The 23,831-nt window shown below is 47.1% G+C and overlaps 1 protein-coding gene across 1 annotated transcript in view; it reads left to right on the top strand.

The window, feature by feature from the left end:
- Positions 1–23,831, top strand: part of PRKDC (protein kinase, DNA-activated, catalytic subunit) — a 3,362,625-nt gene that overhangs the window by 3,169,338 nt on the left and 169,456 nt on the right. Inside the window, exon 81 of the mRNA XM_069621025.1 lies at positions 1,515–1,601. Coding sequence (XP_069477126.1) covers positions 1,515–1,601 — 87 coding nt within the window. The remainder of the gene's footprint in view (positions 1–1,514; positions 1,602–23,831) is intronic.

The following is a 23,831-nucleotide window of genomic DNA, read 5'->3' as shown; positions in this document are numbered from 1 at the left end:
GCATGGTTCACAATCCCCTTGAAACTTGCTGCCAAGAGAGAGAGTGAATGCACACGCTGAAACTCCTTCAAGCTGGTAATGTATAGGGAACCTCCTTAAGCCCACAACATGGAACATAGTTGGGTGGCAAAACTGACTAAAGTTGCCAGAGACAGACGAAGTAAAGAAAGAGCTCAGACACAAAAGCCTCCCTCTCTCTTCTGTTCCCTCCCCCAAGCCCCCATGAACTCTTAAGTTTAATTGAGTTCTCTCAACGTGTAATGGCATTTCAGCTCATCCTGTACATTTTTCCCGCAAAACATTCCCTGTTGAATGCATAGACATCTTGGTCTCTTTTCTGATTCCTGTCACCCATTTGACACTCTTCTGTGTTGAGCACATTTTCATGAAAATATCAGAATATTTATTTTTGTTGTAGGGTAATGTCAAATCAACTAAATGTAATCTTCTGCTTGTGTATCATAGCTCACACATCTATAGAATAATAGTTATCAGCTTAATCCTCTTTAAATGTGTATGTTATTTTGGGGGGCTCGTATGCAGCTTTTATTGTTCGGTCTTGCCATGGACTATACAGTTTAGGTCATTTATTGTATGCGCTAATGTGTTAACAAGGGTTTTTAATAGTATTGATTGTAAGCATTACACATCAGTTTATATGAATTATGAACATATGTACTCTAATGAAGAAGATGATACACTTAATACATATTTTTTTGCTAAATCTGCTTCCATTTTCTTGATCCTCTGTTTTTTTTCTGGTTTTATGTCACTTTTATTCTTCTGCATATTCTTCCCATCTTCTGTTTTCTTTCATGAATTTTGATCTTTGCTGCCTCAACATTCATCCTGCAACTCCAATGATCTTATGAGTGTACATTCGACGTTTTAGTAAAATTGACACATGCTAATAGCACAAATAATGCATTCTGCAATACGGTCACATGTTGACTTTTCCATGTGGGTTCCCTGAAGGTAATATCTGCACACAGGGATATTTGCTGCCCAGTGACTCTTAGCTGGCTTCTATGGGGTGGAGGGTGGTGCGGGGTGGCGGGAGAAAATCTTCATCTTTTTCCCTTTTTCCCTTCAAGAGTTAGGTAGAGAGAAACTCGGCGACTATTTCTAAACCCAGAAAATCATTAAAATTCCACTTGGCATGAGTTACAGTAGCTTTTGTGCAATTTGCAAGCAGACAAGGTGGGTTCATGAGAAGGATATATTATTGTGGCTGAACCTTAAATAGGGCACATTTTCCTTAATTATTACTTTTAATGCTGCACATATTGCTGATTGAAATCACTTGTTCTCACCATAGATACCTACTTAGTTATGACCCAAAGCTGGGAATCACCTAAACATCCTCCTGCAATTTATGAGTTAGAATTCTGCCACTGAGATTTCATGCTAGCCCTGAAGAGTTGATATGGATTACAATATATAATTGTGGTTTTTATGCCCACTCGGCAAGTTCAAAGCTAAGATTTAACCCATTCCCTTTTATTTACCAACAGTCAAAGAGGACCCCAATGCCAATACAGCGACTGGCTGACAAAGATGACAAAGCTTGAGGGTATTGCACGGTACATGGAGATATACAAGTAAGTACAGAATGTGGTCATGCATTAATTTTTGTTTCTAGAGGTTTTTTTGTTTTCAAAACAGTTTTATTTAAGTTAACATGTTGTGGATACAGAAACGAAACTAATGACAGGGACAGTACAGCCACTTCCAATGACAAGGGGCCCCTGCAAACAACTGGACTTCGTTATAATGTAAAACCCAGCTCTGGCCCCCTCGCCCCTGCTCCAGCATACATTGTCGACCAGAATACCCTTTAGGGGACTGAGTGGAATCAGAGAGGAAAAGTGTTGTAACAAGGGGGGGCTTGGCTGCAATCGCAGGGTAATCCTCTGTAAAGTCAATAAATGTAGACCAGATTGAGACATATTTGGCATAACGTCCTTCACACAATGCCGTAATTTTGTCAGCAACCAAAATATCTGATGTCTTAACCCACCACATCTGAATCACCAGGCCATCAGCAGTCTTCCAGGTTCGAGCAATGATCCATTTCGCTGCCAGTAGAAAGAGTCTGATTAGAGGGGCCAGTGGGCCCCAGAGGGGAAATATTCCAGCCCCGTATCCCCCAAAATTACCACTCCTGGGTCCATGGAAAGGGACAGTCCTGTAATGTCCTTTATTCTAGAAACCACCTCCTTCCAGAAGAGGCCCACCTTAGGACACAGCCACACCATGTGAAAGAGAGAACCCACTGCATCACAACACTGCCAGAAGGTAGCGGGATAATCCCTAGAAATGTGATGCAACCTATCCTGAGTGAGATACCACCTACAACAAAACGTATAGAAACATTCCCTATCTGTGACGCACCTGGAGGACTTGAGCATCCTATCCCATATTCTCAGCCACTCCACATCCACAATGGGTCCCCCCAGATCAGCTTCCCATGCACCCATATATGTTGGGCGCATGAAAAGGTCCCCTTTGTCCAAGAGTTTATATAACGTTGAGATCCGACCCTGTATCAACCTTTCCTGTAGTAATAGCTCAAGAGCGGATAGTGGCCTTGTACCCCCTTCTTCGTACATGGGTGGGAAGCCCATTGCTGCAATTGTGCGTAGCGGAAGCGTTCGAATTCTTGCAAAGCATAGGCTTGTTTATATTAATCAAATGTCACTGGCCTGCTATCTTTATAGAGCTGCTGTAGGTTGACTAGACCACACTCTATCCACTTCCCAAAGCCCCCTCGGTCACGGCTAGGCTGGAAACACGGGTTGTCCCAAATAGGCGTAACAGGCCCTAACCCCATTGACAATCCCCACCTGTGAGAAGCCCCTCCCTATGTAATAAAGCGTACATTTGGTCATTGCAAGCAGAGAGAAGCCCGACTCCTGCCCCAGGTACCTCCTCTCCACATATGGTAACCGAGTCAAGTGTACCACTGATTGAGCCTGTTCAATTAATTTCCAGTTTGGCAGCAAAGTGGGCTCCCCCAGATGAAAGCATGCGAAAGAAGTGCGACCAGGTCATAGTGTAAAACATCGGGGACCCCTAAACCTCCCACTCTAACTGGTCTCAAAAGAAGCTTCCTGGATATTCTAGAGCGCTTGTTCCCCCAGATAAACTTAAAGATCTTCCCCTGAAGTGCACAGAGGTCTGAGTCGGTAATTCTTACCGGTAAAGCCGAGCACAGGTAAAGCAAACGTAGAATCAGATTAATTTTGACTGCCGCCATGCAACCAAACCAAGATATAAATCCCCAACCAGTTCCTGAACCAACGCAGGAAAATCTGCCTGAAAGACCTCTGAGGTCCTACTAGAAGTGTTCAACCCCAGGTAGGGGACAGACTCCTGGGTCCACTGTATTCGAGCAAGAGCCCGATGTTACTCCTCTGTTGGGGCCTAAGGGACACATCCAACCCATGCGATTTATCATAGTTCACCTGAAATCCAGAGACCAGGCCGAAACCCTCCAGCTCATGCAGTACCGCAGCTAGCGAGGAGCAGGAGTTGCTCAAGGTGAGCAAGATATTATCTGCGTAAAGGGACATTTTGTAGTCCGTCTCCCCAACCCTGATGCTCTCCACTGCACCATTAGCTCTGATTCGATTGGTGAATGGTTCCATACATAATGCGATAAATCAACAGGGATAGAGGACAGTCCTGGTGATTGACAGTTTGGACGATAGTGGCCCATTAACTCTGAGATGTGTAGATTGATGTTGGTAAATCGCCATCACCCAACTAATAAACCCAGGCCCGAACCGCTCCAGGACCTTCCGAAGGTATCCCCAGTCCACCCTGTCAAAAGCTTTATGAGCATTGAGTGCAAGAATACCCAGGTCTAAGCCCGAGCGTCTCCCCACCTCTAGCAGGCACAGCACCCGTCGTACATTCATTGTCCTGTGCGCTACGACCTATAATAAACCCTGTCTGATCACGTTCTATAAGCACATGAAGGACCTGCATCATACGACGGGCCATAATTTTGGAGAAGAGCTTCGAGTCTATATTGATAAGAGTGATGGGGAGGTAGAGGTCAGACAGTAATGGATCCTTTCCGGGCTTGGGGATCAGGACGGTCGTAGAGGTCCCCATAGACGGAGCAACACTTCCGGAGGTCATGAAGGAGTTAAACAGATCCACCAAAGGGGGTACTAAAAGGCTACGAAACCTCTTGTAAAAGGGAGCCGTGAAACCATCAGGACCTGGAGCCTTGTTCTTCAGTGTCTTAATTGCCCATTTTACTTCCACCAGCCAGATTAAGCGCCACAAGAGACTCCCGATTCTTGTAAAATAGACTGGGCAGGTGTGCATCTCCCAGGTATTGTGCCTGGACCTCTGCCAGTGCAAGCTCACCCATTAATACTGATTTAAAATGTATCTCTAAGATTCCCATTTTAGATTCCAAGATGGCCGCCGTTGGGTGAGGACGTGTTTCACTCTCCTCGGTCCGGACTTACTGAAACAGGCTAAGGCCTACATATTGCAGAAATCATCGCACACAAAGCCAGGCCCCCTCGGTAGTGGTCAACATATCTCCTACACTCCGGGCGAGGATCACGACCCTCCCCAGCAAAAACGCCAGTGAGAAACTCTGTGGCCCTGCAGAGGCACGTTGGCAGGGCCTGAGTGAACGCGGCACCAGAGAGGGAAACCCAGGTGCGCCGATGCAGTGATACCAGGCGACGAAGAGGCGTCCCCCACCCGCACAAGGGGGGAGACGGGCTGAGAGCGAAACCCGGCAGGCGAGCAAGAGTAGCAGAGAGAAAGGGTGTGGGAGCCCCCCTCCCCCTACTTCCAGAGAGTTGCAGTGAGGTCACCTGTGGGGGCTGTGTCCCCCCTCCCTGCAACAGGTAGAGAGCGGGCCGTAGGATCCACAAGACAGAGACAATCGCTGAGCCGAGGGACACTGAAGAGCAGAGGAAAGAGAGACGGGACAGTGCCAGCCAGAGGAAGCCAGAGGTGCTGCGGTGGGCTTGTGTGTGAGGCCCCGCGGCCCTGCGGAATGCTGCCCCAATCCGGAACCTCCCCCCACACTGTGGGGAGGAACAAAAACGAACAAGTAAGTGGCGGAGTGAAGGAGCGAGCCAGGGCAGAGGAGCGTTGTCAGAGATCCCAGCCAATCGACCCCCGTAGAACAGCGAGAGCCCCCCCACCGCATAAGCGACTGGCTAAGCCCCACGTGAGGAAACAGTCCTCCCCCACTACCCCCCTGGCACGGGAAAGGCTGTGGGCCGCCCCTGCTTCGGGAAGCACAGGAAAGGCTGCAAGCCGCCTCTGCTTCGGGAGTGGCCGCAGAGAAGACTTAAGGACAGAGGGAGGGGCAGAGCAGCTTGTGGCGCATAGAGCAGGGAAGCGGATCAGCGGTGCCGGTCCCATTTTAGCCAGTGTGGAAGCTGCAACATACCCCAACACCCGGCAATTGGGAATGAGAGGAAGGGTAGTGGCGCCAGGGTAGGAGGAAGGATACAGCAACACAACGCAGGGTGGAGGAAGAGGCGAGGAAGCTGCAGGGGGCGCCAGACCCGACAAGGAAATAACACTGCAAAGGCACAGTGGGACAGATTAAAGCATAAGGATGAAAGCGCACAGACAGGATGGAAGCCGGCACCGTTAGACACCAGCAACTGTATCTTTTGTATGGACATTGCGCTGACATCACACCGAGCAGTGAGCACACTGGAAGCAAAGTAAAAGGGGAGAGGAGAAGCCTCAGGATTCCAGAGAACAACACGCTACAAGGCAGCAGGTTAGTGGATAATTCAGGGGTAACACACAATTGAATCACTCAATAAAAGACAAATTAAGGTGCAAAATACCCCAAGATCAGAAGCCATGATCCTAGAAGGAGAAAACAGCCTGAGATGACACAGCACCCCCAAAAAGTGGGGCCAGTGAACGACAGGCACACAGGGGCAATTAAACATAGTGCGCCCTCAGGACACTGCTCGGTGTGATGTCAGCGCAACTCTCAATTATTGCAAAATCCACCCTTAACATCAGAGAAGTAACCAGCACAACCCTACCTTCTGCCGAACTACTATCTGTCAAACTCCCATTATCTGACACACAAACCATCTTGCTCCATATTATATACAGACCCCCAGGACCCCCTTCTACCTTTGAAGAATATCTCTCTCCTACTCACTACCAATTTGAAACCGAAATCCCAAATCATCATTCTGGGAGATTTCAACATGGGACTCAACGACCCTAATGACAACCAAGCCACTTCCCTAAATGACACGATTACTCATCTAGGCTTCACCCAACACATTAACCAACCTACACACACGAAAGGAAGATCCTTGGATTGGCTTGCAGATGCTAATTGCAACCTTTCACTGACTGACATCACACCCTGTGCTTGGACTGACCATCATCTCATCACCTTCTCCTTACCCAGATCCCTACCATCTATCACACAACTCACAAAGTTACCTCAAATAACCTCCAGAAACAACCGCAACATCACTATAGAGAACCTCAAACCTCTTCTAGCGCCTATCAGTAAAGCTAATCTACCCACACTAAAAAACAACCCAGCAGCCATAGTAGACCTATATAACAAGACTTTAGAACTAGCCCTTAACCAAATAGCTCATCTCAAACAAAGAAAAGCCAAACCTATTGCCCACTCCAACAAATGGTTTTCAGCAGAATTAAAAGCTCTCCGCAATATTAAAAGAACTGCAGAAACTAGCTGGAGAAAAGCCCCTTCTCTCTCCACCAAAGACAAATTCGCTTCAGCTGCCTCCACTTACAAATCCGCCATCTTAAATGCTAAGAAAGAGACCTACAATTCGAGAATACAAAATGCCAAATCTGGCACCAAAGAACTTTTCTCTATACTAAAAGAACTTGAATCACCACTGCCCCCTACAGAGGACTGCATCAAAGACAAGGCCTGGTGTAACAATATCCAGCTCGCCCTTGCTAACAAAATTGCCCTCCTACAAACTAAGATAGAAGCAAAAAAAGCTAGCCTTGCCTCTAAACAGAACCCCAGCAGCAAAATTAACCACACTACCCCTATCTGCCCATCTTTCCACTTCTCACCAGTCACAGAAGTGGAAGTAATCAAGATAATCGCCAGCCTCAAACCATTCAACTGCAAAGGTGACATTTGCCCAGCATCCGTCATCAAAGATGGTGCTAATGAGTTAGCCCCTCTCATCACCTCTCTGATCAACTCCTCCTTCAAAAACTCAGTGGTCCCCAACAACCTTAAAGAAGCGTGGGTCTTACCCCTGCTCAAAAAACCTAACCTAGATCCCAACATTCCTACAAATTACAGGCCCATCACCACATTTCCCATTTCTTCTCAAAATCTTGGACAGGGTAGCCTACCTCCAAATACAACAACATTTGGAAGATAACCTCCTAGGCCTGCGACAATCCGGCTTCAGACCAAGGCACGGGACTGAAACTGCCCTCTTGGATCTAAAAATCCAAATGGATGACGCCAAAGACAAGGGCAAACTGGCCATTTTGCTCTTGTTGGATCTCTCTGCTGCCTTTGATCTGGTTGACCACCAGATCCTCACTCAACACCTCTCCTCGGCTGTTGCATTCTCCCAGAATGCCACTAAGTGGATCCAGTCATTTCTGTCTGACAGGACGACTAGAGCCTTCGCCCCCACTGCGGCTGCGGACCCTATCCCAATCACATGTGGAGTGCCACAAGGCTCCTGCATTTCCCCCACACTTTACAGCATCTTCACGAAGCTCCTATTTGACCGTCTTGACGATTTGGGTGTCAGCTACACCAATTATGCTGACGACACCCAGGTCCTCATCACGCTCACTGGTAGCTATGAGGAAGATGTTGCAAAGCTTAACGATATCTACTTAGATATCCAAGCCTGGATGGCCACACACAGTCTTTGCCTTAACGACGATAAGACAGAATTGCTTATCGTAGGCTCCCAGGCGCGCCTCAATAAACTGGACCAAAGGTACCATTCCTTTACTATTGATGGCAACATCATAAAAGTCTCAAAAGAGGTTAAAACACTAGGTGTATACCTCAATTCTACCCTATCACTAAAGAAACAAACTCTACCATCGCAGCTACCTCATACACCAATAAATTGATCAATGCCTGCAGGCCTTTTCTCTCCACCTCTAGCTGCCTCACCCTATCTAGAGCGCTGATATTGTCTAAATTAGACTATTGCAACACACTCTACTTAGGCACTACCACTAAAAATTTGAATAGACTCCAAATCCTGCAAAATAATGCACTAAGATGTGCCCTCAACCTCCCGCGCAAGGCACACATATCTATGGCTAGAAAAGAAGTCCACTGGCTCCCGATCCGTGACAGAATTAAGCTAAGAACACTGGTCATCACCCACAAGTGCCTATCACACTCTGCCCCACAGTACCTTTCTGACAAATTTTCCAGACACTGCCCCATTAGACCCACCAGAACACCTTACCTACACCAACTAAAGATCCCGAATTATAACCTAAAAACAGCAGGGGGCTCCAGTTTTCCAGTGCTCGCAGCACAATGTTAGAACACCCTCCCCACTACAATTAGATCGGAAGCCGCATTCTGGCCATTCAGAGCCATGGTAAAATCATGGCTACTAGCCTAAACACCCAGATTCTCACCATCATGACCTGCTAGCTGCCACTCTCCACCTGTAGTAATGTTTATTCTACCTACAGCATAGTCAGGACCAACCTGTAACCCGGTCCGCCTAAGCCACTGTAACTTTTATTCCTCATCCCATATTCTCTGTACATACTTTCTTTTCTTGGTATATTCTACTCTTGTATGTAAGCACTCAGAGCCTGGACTAATGTACGCTCGGTCTGTTGTTATATGATGTTCGTGCAACGATATGTAACCCTGCTGTACACATGATTATGCGCCCAGTTACCTGAGGGTTCGGATGCGCTTTATAAATAAACAAACTAAACTAAACTAAATTGGACTATTCAAGAGACGCTCTCCCCCTTGCCTGCTCACTCGCTTAGTGTGCCCCAGGAAGGATACAGATGCCAGGTGCCAAACCCAAGAACATCCCACTGAGAGCTAAGAGTTCAGCCAAAATACAAAGGGGGCAGCTGGAGCACTGCTGGAGACGGCATTAATTGGAAGAACAGCAGAGTGAGGTCGCAACAGAGGAAACAGATAACAGGGAAAGCACGGAAGAAGACACGAAGATAGCCCTGAACAAAGAAGAACTTCAAGAATGCTTGAAAAAGATGGAAAGAAGAATGATGGAATCCCTCCAAGACCAACTGGGCAAAATAAGGGAAGAACTGCGGTCCTCCATACAGGAGGTCAGGAAGGATATTGCAGATCTAGGGGACAGAGTGGACACTGCGGAAGCGGGGCTTTCGGAGATCGCGGAAGACTTGAAACAGAACAGTGCACTTCTTGAACAGGTGGCCAAGGCGACACATAATCTAGAACCCCAGTCAGAAGACCTCGAAAACAGATCCCGTAGATCCAACATCAGGGTTAAAGGCCTGGTTGAAACAATTGAGGATAAAGACCTGAAAGAAACAATGCAGCATTGCTTAAGCAGCCTGCTATCCAGCACACAAACGGAAGACATACTAATAGATAGAGTGCACAGAGTGGGACCTAGGAAAGGAGACCCTGGAGCCAGGCCAGGGATGTCCTACTAGCAATACCTTCCTATACTAGGAAGGAGGAGATAGTATGTGCAGCGAGAAAGCAACAGATGGTCTCTATCAACAGAACGCAAGTCCAATTATTTCAGGACCTAGCATTATCTACTTTACACAAAAGGAGACTGATGCAGTTGGTCACAAGGGTGTTAAAAGCCAAAGGAATCGTTTACATAGGGCATACCCTTTCGAACTGCTGTTCACCTGGGAGGACAGACAGCAGCGTATCACCACTTGTGAGGAAGGACCGACCCTGTTACAGTTAGAGGCGGAAGACCCTCGTTCAGATAAGGGGCCAAATCAAAATCGGAGAGGGGAAGGACCCAGACAATGGGAATGGTCATCCGGCACCAAAAAGAGGCGTGGCAAAGAGATCACTCTAACAGGCCCTCGTCCGAAATCAGAAACACACGTAAGACAAAAATGAAGCCCAGAATCTGAAACACACGTAAGACAATAACCAATAAGTGTGGCCCAAGGACTGGCCCAGGGGGAGGAGGAATGTTAAGGAGGGGAAATGATGGTGAGATTAGTGAAGCAAGCCCGGACGGGGAGTTGGGAGGGGGACATCCTGGAACCTAATTCAGGATATTGAAATGTCCTAGCAGAGGGAAAGGTGGGACAGATAATGAGACCCAGCGCCCCGAGAGGGGCCTGGGGGAGGTTCTAAGGGACCTTGGCCCGAGGGTTAGGGGACAGGGAGGGAAGGGGAGGGAAAGTTAAAGTTCAGTTAAATGGGAAAGTTCCAAGTTATTGTCCGCAAGTTGGGAAGAAGCAAAGTGTAGGCAACTGGAGGAGACCTAGCGAATACCAGGGAAAACCCAGGCATAAGAGGTATGGCTGACTTGAATATCATTACCCTAAACGCAAAGGGCATAAACCAGACCTGTGAAGCGTTGCTCTATCCTGACGAGACTAACAGACCTTCAAACGCCAATAGTCTTTTTACAAGAGACACACCTACTCCCTGCAGGTGGGAAAAAGACCAAGGGCGTGGCCATACTATTGGGCGCCAATGTGATTCAAGAAACAAGCTTTTCACAGAGATGGGGAGGGCAGATTACCTGCTCATCAAAGGCACGCTAGGGGAACATATATATACACTAATCGCAATATATGCTCCAAATGAGAAACAGGACCTGTATCTAGGGGAAATACTACAGAAACTGGGGGGATGGTGTGAAGGCCAGATAGTGATTGGTGCAGACTTTATGTGAGGAACCCGCCCTGGACAAAACACTGCCGCCCGCTGCTGCAGATGGGAGAAACAGGCAAGCACTAGGGAAAATCTTTAGGGACTTGGGGGTGGTGGAAACGTTGAGATTTTTCCACGTGCAAGAGAAGGCATTCACCCACTACTCGGCGGCTCACAAAGGGTACTAAACAATCAATATGATATTGGTCTCGGCCACGTTGATTCTCGAGGTGCGAAAAATAGAAATGTGAGTTAAATATCTCTCTGATCATGCTCCAGTCCTAGTGCAAATTGTGTCGGTAAAAGACACAATCAAAACCAGTAAGAACTGGAGGCTGAACAAATTGATATTGAGAGATATCGCACTTAGGGCACATATGGAGAAGGTACTCAATAACTACTTTCAAGAAAATGACCATGGGGAAACAGACTATGGTATAATCTGGGATGCATGGAAAGCGGTAGTCGGGGGGAATTCTCTGGAAAGCAAGGGTCTAGTTGGAAACACATGTAGCTGACCGCACAGCACAGTCCTTAATATACACCAAACAGATATTCCGAAATTACATTGCACAGCTTAAAAATGAAAGAGGAACTATGTACATCAGAGGAGAGGCAACTGGAAATAATGGAGAGATTTCATCATGGACTTCTGAAACAGGAGGACCTCCACCCACATACACAAATAGATTACATGCCAAAACTCACCCTCCCCCAAATCACTGAGGAGGACAACAACGCTTTACAAGCCCCCATAACGGCACAATGAATAAGGGACGCTATAACAAATTTACCTCCCAACAAGACCCCGGGACCGGATGGGCTAGGGAACGGATATTACAAAACGTTCTGAAATCCACTACTAAACCCACTAACTAATCATTTTAATCATTCATTGATTTATTTTTAAATTTATTTATTGGCATTTATCATTTTTACATTTGCATGACATAAAATATGTCCATAGTTAGAGGATAATAAGCGTTTTGTAATAAGGCATTAACATTTAACAATTCAACGTTAACTGTCTCCAAGTGCTCCTTCCATCATGACGGGGCAGTCTGTTGGTTCAGAGGGGGTCAGGCAAGCCGGGGGCAGGGGGAGAGGAGACTTGAGCTTGTAAGGACCCAGTGAAGTTGTGGCTGGTTGCTCTCGGGGTTCTGTTATCTTGGTTGTAAATCCGTGTTCCATAGGTTTGTTCTTGTTCATGGGGGCTTGTCATCTGAGGGGTGAAACAGGGATCCTGTGAGTTCTTTCCAGGCCGCTAGGGTCATGCTCAAGGCGTCCGTGGATCTGGCAACACTGTCTTCCCATGCCTTTGTTTCAGCTTGTACCCAACGTTCCAATTCTCTGTACCATACCTTTTTGTTGGGGTCCTGCTAATCATTTTAATCATATAAGGCACAGTGGTACGGTCACGCCCGACATGGGAAGGTCGATCACATTCCTAATACTTAAACCAGGCAAATACCCCACAGACTGCACCAGCTACCGGCTGATATCGCTGCTTGATAGTGATGCCAAACTATATGCTAAAGTCCTTGCAACAAGACTGACGAAGGTATTACCCAAAATAATCCATGAAGACCAAGCAGGCTTTATAATAGGGAGGCACACGCAAGACAATAGGCGGGCGGTGGATGTCATAGATCTAGGAACCAGGACGGGACAGAAATGTTCCATAGCTGCATTAAATGCACGACATTCCTTTGACAGTCTAGATTGGACCTACTTGAAGCTGGTCTTAAGGAAATTTGGTTGTGACCCCAACTTCATTTGGGTGGTGCTAGCGAACTTGCGACTCACAACTACGTCCTTCATGGTCAACGGGAAAACCACGGCGCAAATAAAAATACAGAGAGGTACACGCCAGGGATGTCCCCTAGCCCCCCTAATATTCGCCATGGTGATGGAGCCTAGTGCGGAAATAATAAGGCAGGACCAAAATGCCGTGGGGGTAACTTGTGGAGGGGCAATGCACAAGATAGCACTATATGCCGGTGACATTATGCACTTCCTTAAAAACTCTACAAGCACACTACATAAAGCACTAGAAAGGTTACAAGAATTTGCTAGGGTTTCAGGGTTCACCATAAATTTCACAAAATCTAAGACTCTGAATATCACGGAAGAAGAGGGGGGGGGGGATTGACAAACTGAGGGCATTATACCCCCTGTCCTGTGAAAGCAAGGCAATAGAATATCTGGGGATTCAATTAACAAAGGATTACAAAGGCCTGCATGGGGCAAATATAACACCCCTGTGGAAACAGTTGAGGGTAGACCTACACAGATGGAATGCCCAGGAGTTATCCTGGCTCGCTCGGATTGCGGCACTTAAAAGGACACTGCTGCCCCGACTGTTATATGTGGTGGGTTCCATTCCGGTGGATGTCCCCCCACAAGATAAGTAGGGCGCTACAGAAAGAGTTAACAACTTTCGTGAGGCACCGGGAAAAACCTAGAATACAAAAGAAAGTTTTGACGAGGCCACCAATAGTAGGGGGACTTGGGATTCCCGATATTGAAAGGTATATCCTGGCCGCGCAAATTGCACCAATGTTGAAATGGATGGGACGGGACACACTAAATAGTTGGATGGCTATTGAGCAAGCAGTGACTACAATCCCTCTAGGAACGCTACACGCACTGCTAGTAAGGGCCAGAGGGACAACTGCTAGAGGCCACCAAAGTGTCACTGAAGGGATGGGATAGAGCACTTAGAAGGAGCTGCATCACACCGGGTCTGGGATCCTTTACCGCAATGGCACATAATCAGGACTTTACCCTGGGCAAGCAAAACAGGTTTTGGGATTATTGGGGACAGGCACAAACAATCAACTAATAGGAATTTTTCCAGGGAGAATTCCTCTTCTATTTGAAGAATGCAAGCAGAAATGTGGCATGGGGAAAGGGAAAGATATACATGCATACAGATTAGAAAATGGATATCGCAGAGAGAGGCTAGGAAGGCAGACACGAGAACCCCGATAGGGTTGGAGCTGACTCTGCAGGAGGGTATGGGGGTGAGGGCAATATCGAGGCTGTACAGGCTGTTAGATAAGGCACAAGGGGAGGATAAACTCTCATACAAGGACAACTGGGAGAGGGATCTGGGCACACCCATCACAGAGGAGGAATGGGGTCAAGTCTGGAGGAGGGCGCAAAAGACGTCCAAATGCACTGCTATTAAGGAAACAGCATAGAAATATGTTACAGGTGGTACCTGACCCCCCCCCCATAGTCTGCACAAAATGTACCCCCCCACATGTTGGAGACAATGTGGTGGCAAAGGAGACCTATTCCACATGTGGTGGTCCTGCCCCAAGGCTACAGTATATTGGAAGGAGGTCCTAGGGCACATAAAATAGATTACAGGGAAACAGCTGCCACCCACACCGAAGGTAGTACTGCTGGGAACAGAGGTGGAAGGAGTTTACGCAGCAACCGGTAGCAAAGCAACCCTCATCACCCACTTGTTAATGGCGGCAAGGATGACCCTGGCCCAGTGGTGGAAATATGTGGATGGTCCCATAATAGCATGCTGGTGGGTCAAAATTTGGAGCGTAATGGCCATGGAAAAAGTGGGGGCCCTGAGAGAGGGTAAACATCAGAAATTCCTGTCAGTGTGGGACCCCTTCCTTGAGTGTAAGGAAAGGGAAGGCCAGTATTATAGACCAGCAATAATGAGAGTGATACAGAACTGAGGGACACCGAAATGGGAACAAAGGAGAATTGAAAATTGTGAACTATGTCCAAAGAGCGGACACATCAAACTCATCAAGTAACACAGAAATTGGACCATACCGGTTGGGGATAGCATGGAAAGGAGGAGGTCTGAGGGGCATGATAGCTTCTGAGAAATGTTATAATTAAAGTTGGACTGAATCATATAAATGCACAACCACTGATCCTAGGGGGAACTTTGCCGGTACGGCTGTTCAGAACAGAGAGCGAAATACTTATCGAAGCAACTGTGTCGTCAATGCCATAAAAACTGCAATTCCGTTTCAAATAAAGTTTCTGGGAAAAAACATTCCCATTTTATCGATTTCGCTCCGCTGCACCACCCCTTGTTCATTGCGCAAGGCTAAAACTTAGTTCTGGGTCTGGAGCTTGCGCAACTTGGCCACCAGAAGGCGATTAGCTCGATTCCCATTGGCATAATAGAAGTGCTTGATTTTCAATATTGCCTGAGCTGTCCTGTTTGCCAGGTGTGCCTCCAAATGCTTCGGTGCAACTCTGAGTTTGCGTAATGCCCTACAGGTTCCCAGCCTCTTGTGCTCAAGCTCAGCCTGGGCAACCTCCCTCTCCAATACCACCCGAACCAACTTCCTTGCTCTATTGTAGGCCGCCAATCTGCTAATGAGCTCCCCCCTAACCACGTCCTCCATAGAATCCCACACCATATCCTGTGAGGGGTCAGAGTTCTCATTTTCCTTGAAGTAATTTGAGATTACCTCACCAGTCAAAACGAGGTCTCTAAGCACCGGGTCATATACCCTCCAGGGGTGCCTGGGCCTCTCGGGCCTATCCACTATTGCCAGGGTCACCGACACAGGGGCATGATCTGACAGCGTTCGTATACCCACCTCTGCTTCTCGAACACATGGGGATAGCGCACTGGGAATAAGAATGGGGTCCAACCTTGAGAATCCCCCATGGACATGTGAGTAAAAAGAGAAGTTCCTGTCCTCCCCGTGCGCCAGCCTCCATGTGTCAACCAATCAGTTCACAGAGTAAAAGGACAAATGCTGTCGAATGCTTGAAATCCACGTTAGTGGGCGGGAGGGGAGAGACTTGTCAACCAGAGGATTGGGTACCAAATTAAAATCCCCACCCAGTAGAACCTGCCCCTCGGCGAAAGGGAGCCCAAACCACAAATCTTCACACCAGAAGCCCCTGGCCATTGAACGAGAAGTCACTGCACAACAACATCTTGGAACTCACCTTCAGGTAGAAGTGTTTCACAGACAACATAATCAAAATGTTTTAATTTTAGAAACAGGGCAGCACCAGATCACCTATCTTGGCCACCGAAGTACAACCCCTTTGGAAGTTGGCCATGTCTCATGGGATGTTCCTGCTCCCCTTCCACCTGCCAGGTGTCCACATTTCTGTGGCTGATATCATCAGCAGTGAACTCTGTTTATGCCATGAGTGGGAATTCCTCCACAGTCAGGTCCTACACTTATTTCGGACATATAGGACAACGGACATAGACCTCTTAGCCATCAAGGACTACTCAAAGTTCCTTGCTTTCGCAATCATATTCCAGCAACCAGATAGCTTGGGGAGTGGGTGGAGGGCACCTTCACGTTTCTATGGATGGACAAGTTCCTATACGTTTTTCCCCTTTCTCACTCAATGCCTGAGTCCTGCACTCTGCTAAACAGCAGCAGTGAACACTGATCCTGGTTTGGCTGAGACAAAGATTTGTTCTCATATGTCCTGGCTCTTCCCGCAGCCCTGCCCATCAAGCTTCCTCCAGTATTCAACCTACTGTCTGTAGACAAGGTAGCAGTCCTTTAGTACGATCTGGACTTAATCAACCTGATGGACTGGCTCCTGAATTCTTAAAAGTTATTCTATATTGACATGCCCTAATACCGCAAAGACATCTTGGTGGTGGCTCGAACACCTGCCACTGTCTCCTGCTACAACAGTAATTGAAAACGCTTCACTTGGTGTTGTGCTAATCATGTAATGGATGCTCTCCATTTTCAACCATAACGGATTTTTTAATACCCACTCTCTCTGGCCCATACCTTGGTCAAAGTTTACTTGCATGTGTTATCCTGTTTCAAGCACACTCCTGCTATGACTTCATTGTGATCTTATCAAAGAACTTCTTGGGGGCCTCTTCCGTGCCTTTCCACTAGTATGCGCATTGGCCTCTGCTTGGGAACTACACACCCTTCTCTCCAAATTAATGGACCATTCTTTTGAGCATCTGTATAGGGCTGACAACATGTTCCTTTCATGGAAAACCACTTGCTTGGTCTCCATCACCTCTTCCTTCTCTTGCTTTCCACTTATCACAGGTCCAAATGGCCTTACATTGGATCCAAGGTCTTCTTGAGGACGAACCCTACATTCATGCCTAAAATGCCCCTCATTGTTTCACCTCATTGAGCCTTTGATACTGTTGGTGGTCTTTGGCTTTCCTTCCACACATGCTAAGCGCTCCCTCCACTCTATGGGTGTCTTGTGAGTGCTGAAGTGCTATGTTGCCCTACCAAGGGACAGAAGTGTTTACAGCTATTTGTGGCATTTGTTCCATCTGCTATTGGCAAAAAGCTGTCTAAGCCCTCTATCTCCCGATGGCTCTATGCTTGCATTTTGCTTTTGCCACTACATTGTCGACAGGTCCGCCTAAGGCACATTCCACGAGGGCTGTGTCATCTACTGCTGCCTTTCTCTGCAGTGTTCCTCTGGCGAACAGCTAAATGGTGGCTACATGAAGGCCCGTCCATGCATTCTTTATTGTAATAAATCCTGCGGACTATTAAACAAAACAGATGTCAGGAGGAAACTCGGTATCTGCAGTTATGGAAGAGCACAAGACAAATGGGTGTGTATAACCCCAAAAAATTGAAAGGTGCTAATAAGTAGAAAGATTATACATATAAAGTACAGACATAAACAACATGTGATTAAAGTGCCATTGTGACTCTCGTACTAACAGAGTTAGGGCTGGCTGGCTTTTACACAACATAAATGAGGTAGGCTGGTCTGAAAAGTAATATCAGATTGCATGGAGTTTAGTAACTCAATGTAGTACCAAGGTTTATACATGTGCCCTTGCAGTTTAGCAATGGCCGTCGCTCGACATGTTTCAGTTCATTAGTCACAAACAGTTGTTGAGCATTCCTCAAGATCTGGTAGATAAAATCACACTTTATTGTTGAGGTCTGTAATTAGATGCCCTATGTATGCTCTAGGTTAGAGCTAGTGTGTCTCACAACACTTGGATTCTCCACACTGCAGAATACCAAAAGGCAAATGAATAGCCATTAGTGCTGTACGTCTTGAAAAATGGAGGAAACAATTTTTTTTTTAAATAATAGAAACAATCCCTTTTCCCTTTTCCCCCTCCCCCTCCTGGGATATTCCATCCAGTGTTGATTTATACTTGTGCACTCTGTGTCTTATCTGAACATATCAAGAATTTTTATTTTGTGTGGGCACCATTGTTCCATGTAGTCACTTTGTAGATATTCCAACGTGGCTGACCATTCCTCCCTGAATTTCTGATAATTCCCCTGAAAATTGTAGGTGATATGCTCCATAGTTATGTGGGACCATGCTCTGCGTATCCAGTCTATTGCGATGGGAAGGGTTTTTTGCTTCCATTTTTGGGCTTTCTCCAACCACGCCCCGATCAGACGTCCCATGAAGTTTCTTTTCTGTGTTTTGGTGAGGGTTTTGTCCTTAGGGTCCCAGATCCCACAGAGCCACACCTCTTCTCCCAGAGCCCCAGCCCCTTGGAACATTGAGCTCATGTGATTCTTCACGTCGGACCAATATTGTTGTACTTTTGGGCAGTCCCACCAGATATGTCTCCAATTTCCTACTCCTCCACAAGCCCTCCAGCATATGTTGGGGGAGTCACGGAACATCCTGTGGAGCCTCTCTGGTGTGTAGTGCCATTGCAGGAGGATTTTCATCCACATTTCTTTTGAGTGTCTCGCTCTCGTGAGTTTGGATATCATCCCCCATGTGTACGCCCACCCTACTCCTTGGAATCGACCTTCTCAGAGTCTTTTCCCATTTCTTCATATAGAGCCAAGCAACCTTCTTCTCTGTGAAGTTGATGAGCTTATATGTGTTCGAGACAGATTTCTTTGTCCCGTCGTTTGACATGATATATTGTTCGAACGGGGTTAGTTCTCTGGTGGCAGCTTGTCGTATTCTAGGTGTGTCTAGCTAGTGGTAAAGCTGGTCGTATTTGTACCTATCCTTCCCCTCCAGATGCAACAGGCCAGTACAGTCTTCAAAGGACCTGATTTGTTGGTCCTGATACATGTCCCCAACCATATAACAACCCGCTTCTTCCCATTTTTTAAAAGCCTTTTTCTCCAGCCCCGGCGGGAATTCCGGGTTTCTAAATAGCGGCATGAATGGGGCTGGGTCTTTCGTTAGAGTACCTTTCTTAGTTGCTCCATCCCATATTTCCAGTGCTGCCTGCATGATTTCACTTATGTGTAGATTTGGATGTCTTATGTGTCTTCCCAGCCCATAGCATATGTCTTGTTGGGGTGGTTGCCTATGCCTGATCTTGGGCTACCCACAGTTTTTGGGAATCCTCCGGAATCCATTCCCTCAGTACCCATAGTTGAGATGCCTCATAATATCTCCTAAAGTGAGGTAATGCACATCCTCCGTCTCTCCGGGAGGCAGTTAGAACCGAGCTTAAGACTCTAGGGGTTTTCCCTTGCCAAATATATTCCTTGACTGCTTTCATTAATGATATAAAGAATGTCCTTGGGAGTCTTATTGGTAGGGCCTGAAATAGGTATAATATTTTGGGTAATATGGACATCTTGATTACCGTTATCCGTCCCCACCATGATATTGATAATGGGTTCCATCTTTCCATGTCCCTTTTGATTTGTTTCAGCAGATTCGGGAAGTTTTGGGAATATAATTGCTGTATTTTATGTGTCAGGGTGATACCCAAGTATTTGGTCCCCGACGCAGCAATCCTTAATTGGAGGTCTCCTACTACCGAGTGAATTCAGGTTGTATCGCCAGCAAGTATCAGGATTTCTGATTTCTGCCTATTTATCTTTAGGCCAGATGTGGACCCATATTTGTCTATCTCCTGCATCAAGTTGGGGAGGGAGTTTACAGGATCCCCCAATGTTATCAGCATGTTGTCTGCATATGCTACTGACTTCTGGGTGATTCCTCCCATGTCTATGCCCTTTATAGTTTGATTGCCCCTTATTCGCGTCAGGAGTGGTTCCAAGAAAATTGCATACAGCGGGGAGACAGTGGGCATCCCTGTTTAGTCGCTCTCTCAATGAGTATCTTGTTGGACAAGGACCCGTTCACCGCTACCCTAATGTTGGGGGAATTATAATTAGCTTGTACCATTTTAATAAATATTTCTCCTATACCCATTTTCCTCGGTATTTGAAATAGTAGGGACCATTCAACTCGGTCGAACGCCTTTTCTGCGTCCAATGTTAGTATCACCGCCGGCATGCATGTTACTCCTATTTTTTCTTCTATGTGGAGGACCCTCCTTATGTTGTCATGAGTTTGTCTTCCTGGGACAAAACCTGACTGATCGTGATGGATCAGTTTCAGGAGCACCTGGGTGAGTCTGTAGGCTAAGATTTTAGTATATAGTTTCGTGTCTAGGTTTATCAGAGCTATGGGTCTATAGGAGGATGGTAGTTCAGGGTCTTTCCCGTTTGTGTATCACCAGCATCTTAGCCTCATTCATCGTTGGGGTAATGTTATGTTTATCTTTGAAAGAATTATATAACTCTGTCAGAATCGGGGCTAATATCTCCCTGTACTCTTTGTAGAATAGAGCCGTATAGCCGTCTGGGCCTGGGGCCTTATTTCTGGGGAGATCTCAAATTGCCTTATTGACTTCTTCTATTGTTATGTCGCTGTCTAATTTGGGTTTCTCTGTGTCTGATGGCCTTGTAAGTTCCACCCCCTCCAGGTATGTTTTTTGGAGATTCTCGACCGGATGGTCTGAGGAGTACAGAGTTCTGTAGAACCGTTCCAAAATCTCCCCCATTTCGGTTGTTTGGGTCTTTCTATTCCCCCCTTCATCCCGGAGAGCCATTATTGTCTTATGTCTGGATGATTATTGTTTGTAAGGTACTCAGTGATTTGTTCTCGGATCGTATTCCCCATTACAGGATGTCTCACTATCTCCTCGGGAAGCCGCCATTACCATAGCCCGGTTGCTCGTGGGGTCAGTGCTATTTCAGCCCATAGCGGGGCGTGGTCTGACAATGATATGGAGCCGATGTCAGCCTTTCGTGTTTTGCCTAGAATGCCCGATGAGGCCCATAGATAATCTATCCTAGACATTGTATGGTGTACGTGTGAGTAATATGTATATCCTCTGAGGTTGGTGTTTATATGTCTCCAGATGTCTCCCAGTGTCAGGTTGGCCATTTTCTTTTTCAGGGCCTCCTTGGGAGGGCACTGCCCCTGTTGTCTGGGGTTTGATCTATCTAATGTAGGGTCCCATGCCATGTTCAGGTCTCCCCCCAGTATGATTTCCGCTATCGCAAAGCTTTCTAGTTTTCCAAGCATATCTTTGAGGAATCCCTCCTGACTTGTGTTGGGAGCGTACACTGCCGCCAGAGTTAGATGGTAGCCTTCTATTACCGTGTTAACTAGCAGATATCTGCCCTGTTTGTCCGCCTCTGTTTGGAGCACTTATACCTTTAGGGAGTCCCTGAATGCAATCGGGACCCCTTCTTTTTTTTCTTTAGCGTTTGCTTGTACAATCTGATTATATCCCTTCAGTCGTACCTTTCCCCTGTCCTTCACCTTTATGTGCATTTCTTGTAGCATAATAATATCATATCTGTCTTGTTTCAGGTAATGTTCTACTTTTTTTCTTTTGACGGGAGAATTGAGACATCGGATGTTGTATGTTAAGACCGTAGTACCCATCATGTTTCTAAATGAATAGTCTCTGGCTGCTTCGTTCGATATGTTTTATGAGTTTCATGGTGGTTCCTGGGGGGAAACGAGGCGAGTTGGGGTTACCCCCCCCCCAGGCTAACCCCCACTCGCCTAGTTTCCCACCTCCCCCCAAAACTGCCTTGGGATGAGCCCTGGTTCCTATGTTCGCTCAGGCGTTGCGCTGTACGTGCCATGCTTATCTGTCCACAGGGATAACTTGTAGGGTATAATAAGCCCCTCTGGATTCCAAAAAGGTGTCACGGAGGTCCCCATCCCCTCCGCACCTTATATTGTGGAAAACTCTCCTCCATCCAAATTGTTCTCTCCATGTCTGCCTGCGTGGGCCTATCCGAGGGCGCTTCTGGGGCTTTGCCACCTGTTGTCACTTCTCTTTTGGCGTTGGGGTTCTTCCCCGTCTTTCTACTCTCGTCCATTGCCAATCTGTCCTTTTCTGGGTTCTTTTGTCTCTCTTCGCTCCTTGTGCTTCTTCCTCTTGATCTTGTATGCCCAGTGTTTGTTTCCCTTCCTCGCACGTCGTTATTCTCATCTGTTTCCCCGCCCATGTGAAGAGGAGCCCAAAGGGGAAGGTCCATTTATATCTGATCTGTTTAGACGTCAGGGTTTTTTACCACTTGGCCCATTTCTCTTTGCTTTTGTAAAGTGGACTGTGCCAAATCCTGATATAGCTGTACCTCCTCCCCATTCATCCTGATGTGTTCCATGTTCCTTGTTTTCCGTAGTATCAGCTATTTTTGGGGATATTAGGAGAGGATAGCTAGAACGTCCCGTGGTCTTGCGCCTGGTTCTCCCGTCCTCCTTGGACCTACTCTATGGACTCGATCGATTCCAACTTCTTCGTCCTCCTTTGCATCCAGGACTTCTTTGAAGACCTGTCGTACTGCCTCTTTCAAGTCTCCGCCCTCCACGGATTCTGCCATATTTTTTATTCTTATGTTGGATCTACGTGATCTATTTTGAAGATCCTCACACTGTATTTCCAGATTGTGGGTTTGAGTCAGGAGTTGTTCTTGAACTTCTGCATACTGCTGTGCCTCCTCATCGAGGTTTTGGGTTATTTTTTCGAGGCATCCATCCTCTCTCCCAGATTCGTGATCTCCGTCTTTAGTTCTTGCATTGCTGTACGCATGTCCTTTTTCATGGTTTCGAATTGTGCCTGTGTCGTTGCTAGAAATTGCGCCTGGAACTCCCCAAACCACGTTTTCATGTCTTCCCTAGTTGCCATATCGGGGTCCAACGTGTCCGTGGGCTCTGCCGTATGTAGGGCCTCCTGGGTCTTTTTCCTTATGGATGTGGATGGGTTGACGTGTTCGGGCCCCCACAGTTACCTTAGGCTCTTTTCCCCTCTTCTGCTGTGCTTGTTGGTCCTGTTGGGCTGCCCTCCCCCTAGACTTTGACATAGGTGCTGGTATAATTCTGATGTCTTATCGGTGCTGTAACCCCTCCGCCCTTGAATGCCTGCTCCTCTAGTTGTTCCTGCCCTCTGTGAGGTGATGGGAGTCGGAGAGTCCCTAAATGGCCCTCGCCGGCGATTGCATGTCCAGCTGAATGGGGTCTCGCCCCTTGTTGGAGCTCGTTGTTGTCCGCCCCTGCGCCTTTGTTAGAGGGGGGTTGCCAGCATTTGTGTTCACCTCACAGCCTTAATATGGTGGGCCAGTGCGCCTAGCCATTGCTACTCCGGAGTGTGGCCTTCAGGGGGTTTTCTTTGTGATAGCTGTCCAATCTGTCCCCCACCCGCGTTGTTGCAGGTGTATGTGGGGGTGAACAGTCCCTCTGGGTCTGATAAGGTTTTTTTTTTTAACCTTTATTTAAGATTTTATTATCAAACATACAACTTCACACCCACATTAGGGTGGACTTAACTTGCGCCAGATCTCACTCCGCCCCCTCCCCCCCGATACCCCACCCCATAGTTCAGTGTTCACAGGAGTATGTATTGCAACTCTCCAGTCCAGTGCCTCAGGGAGATGGAAGTTCTAGGCCAGACGATCTGTCGGAATTATGGCCTCATTTCCTAATTAGAGTTTGCTGGGGATGGAGGGGCTTCCTCAGTTTCATTCATCAGGAAGGTTACCAGGGGGCCCCAAATGTCTGGCGGACAGGCATGTAAGGGCAGCAGCTTAATGAAGTCCGTTTCTACATCTTGGCAATACAGGATGTCTTTGCGCCAAGCCTCGGCAGTGGGGAGAGGACCTCGGCTCCAGGTCATGGCAACCCTCCTGCGGGCAAGAGTCAGCAGCAGACCAGCTAGTTTTCTTTTTGATGCTGA

Source organism: Ambystoma mexicanum, chromosome 5q (genome assembly GCF_040938575.1).
Source record: "Ambystoma mexicanum isolate Mex_15411 chromosome 5q, UKY_AmexF1_1, whole genome shotgun sequence".
NCBI lineage: Eukaryota > Metazoa > Chordata > Amphibia > Caudata > Ambystomatidae > Ambystoma > Ambystoma mexicanum.
The sequence above is the reverse complement of the archived record's forward strand: the minus strand, read 5'-3'. Positions and strand labels throughout refer to the sequence as shown.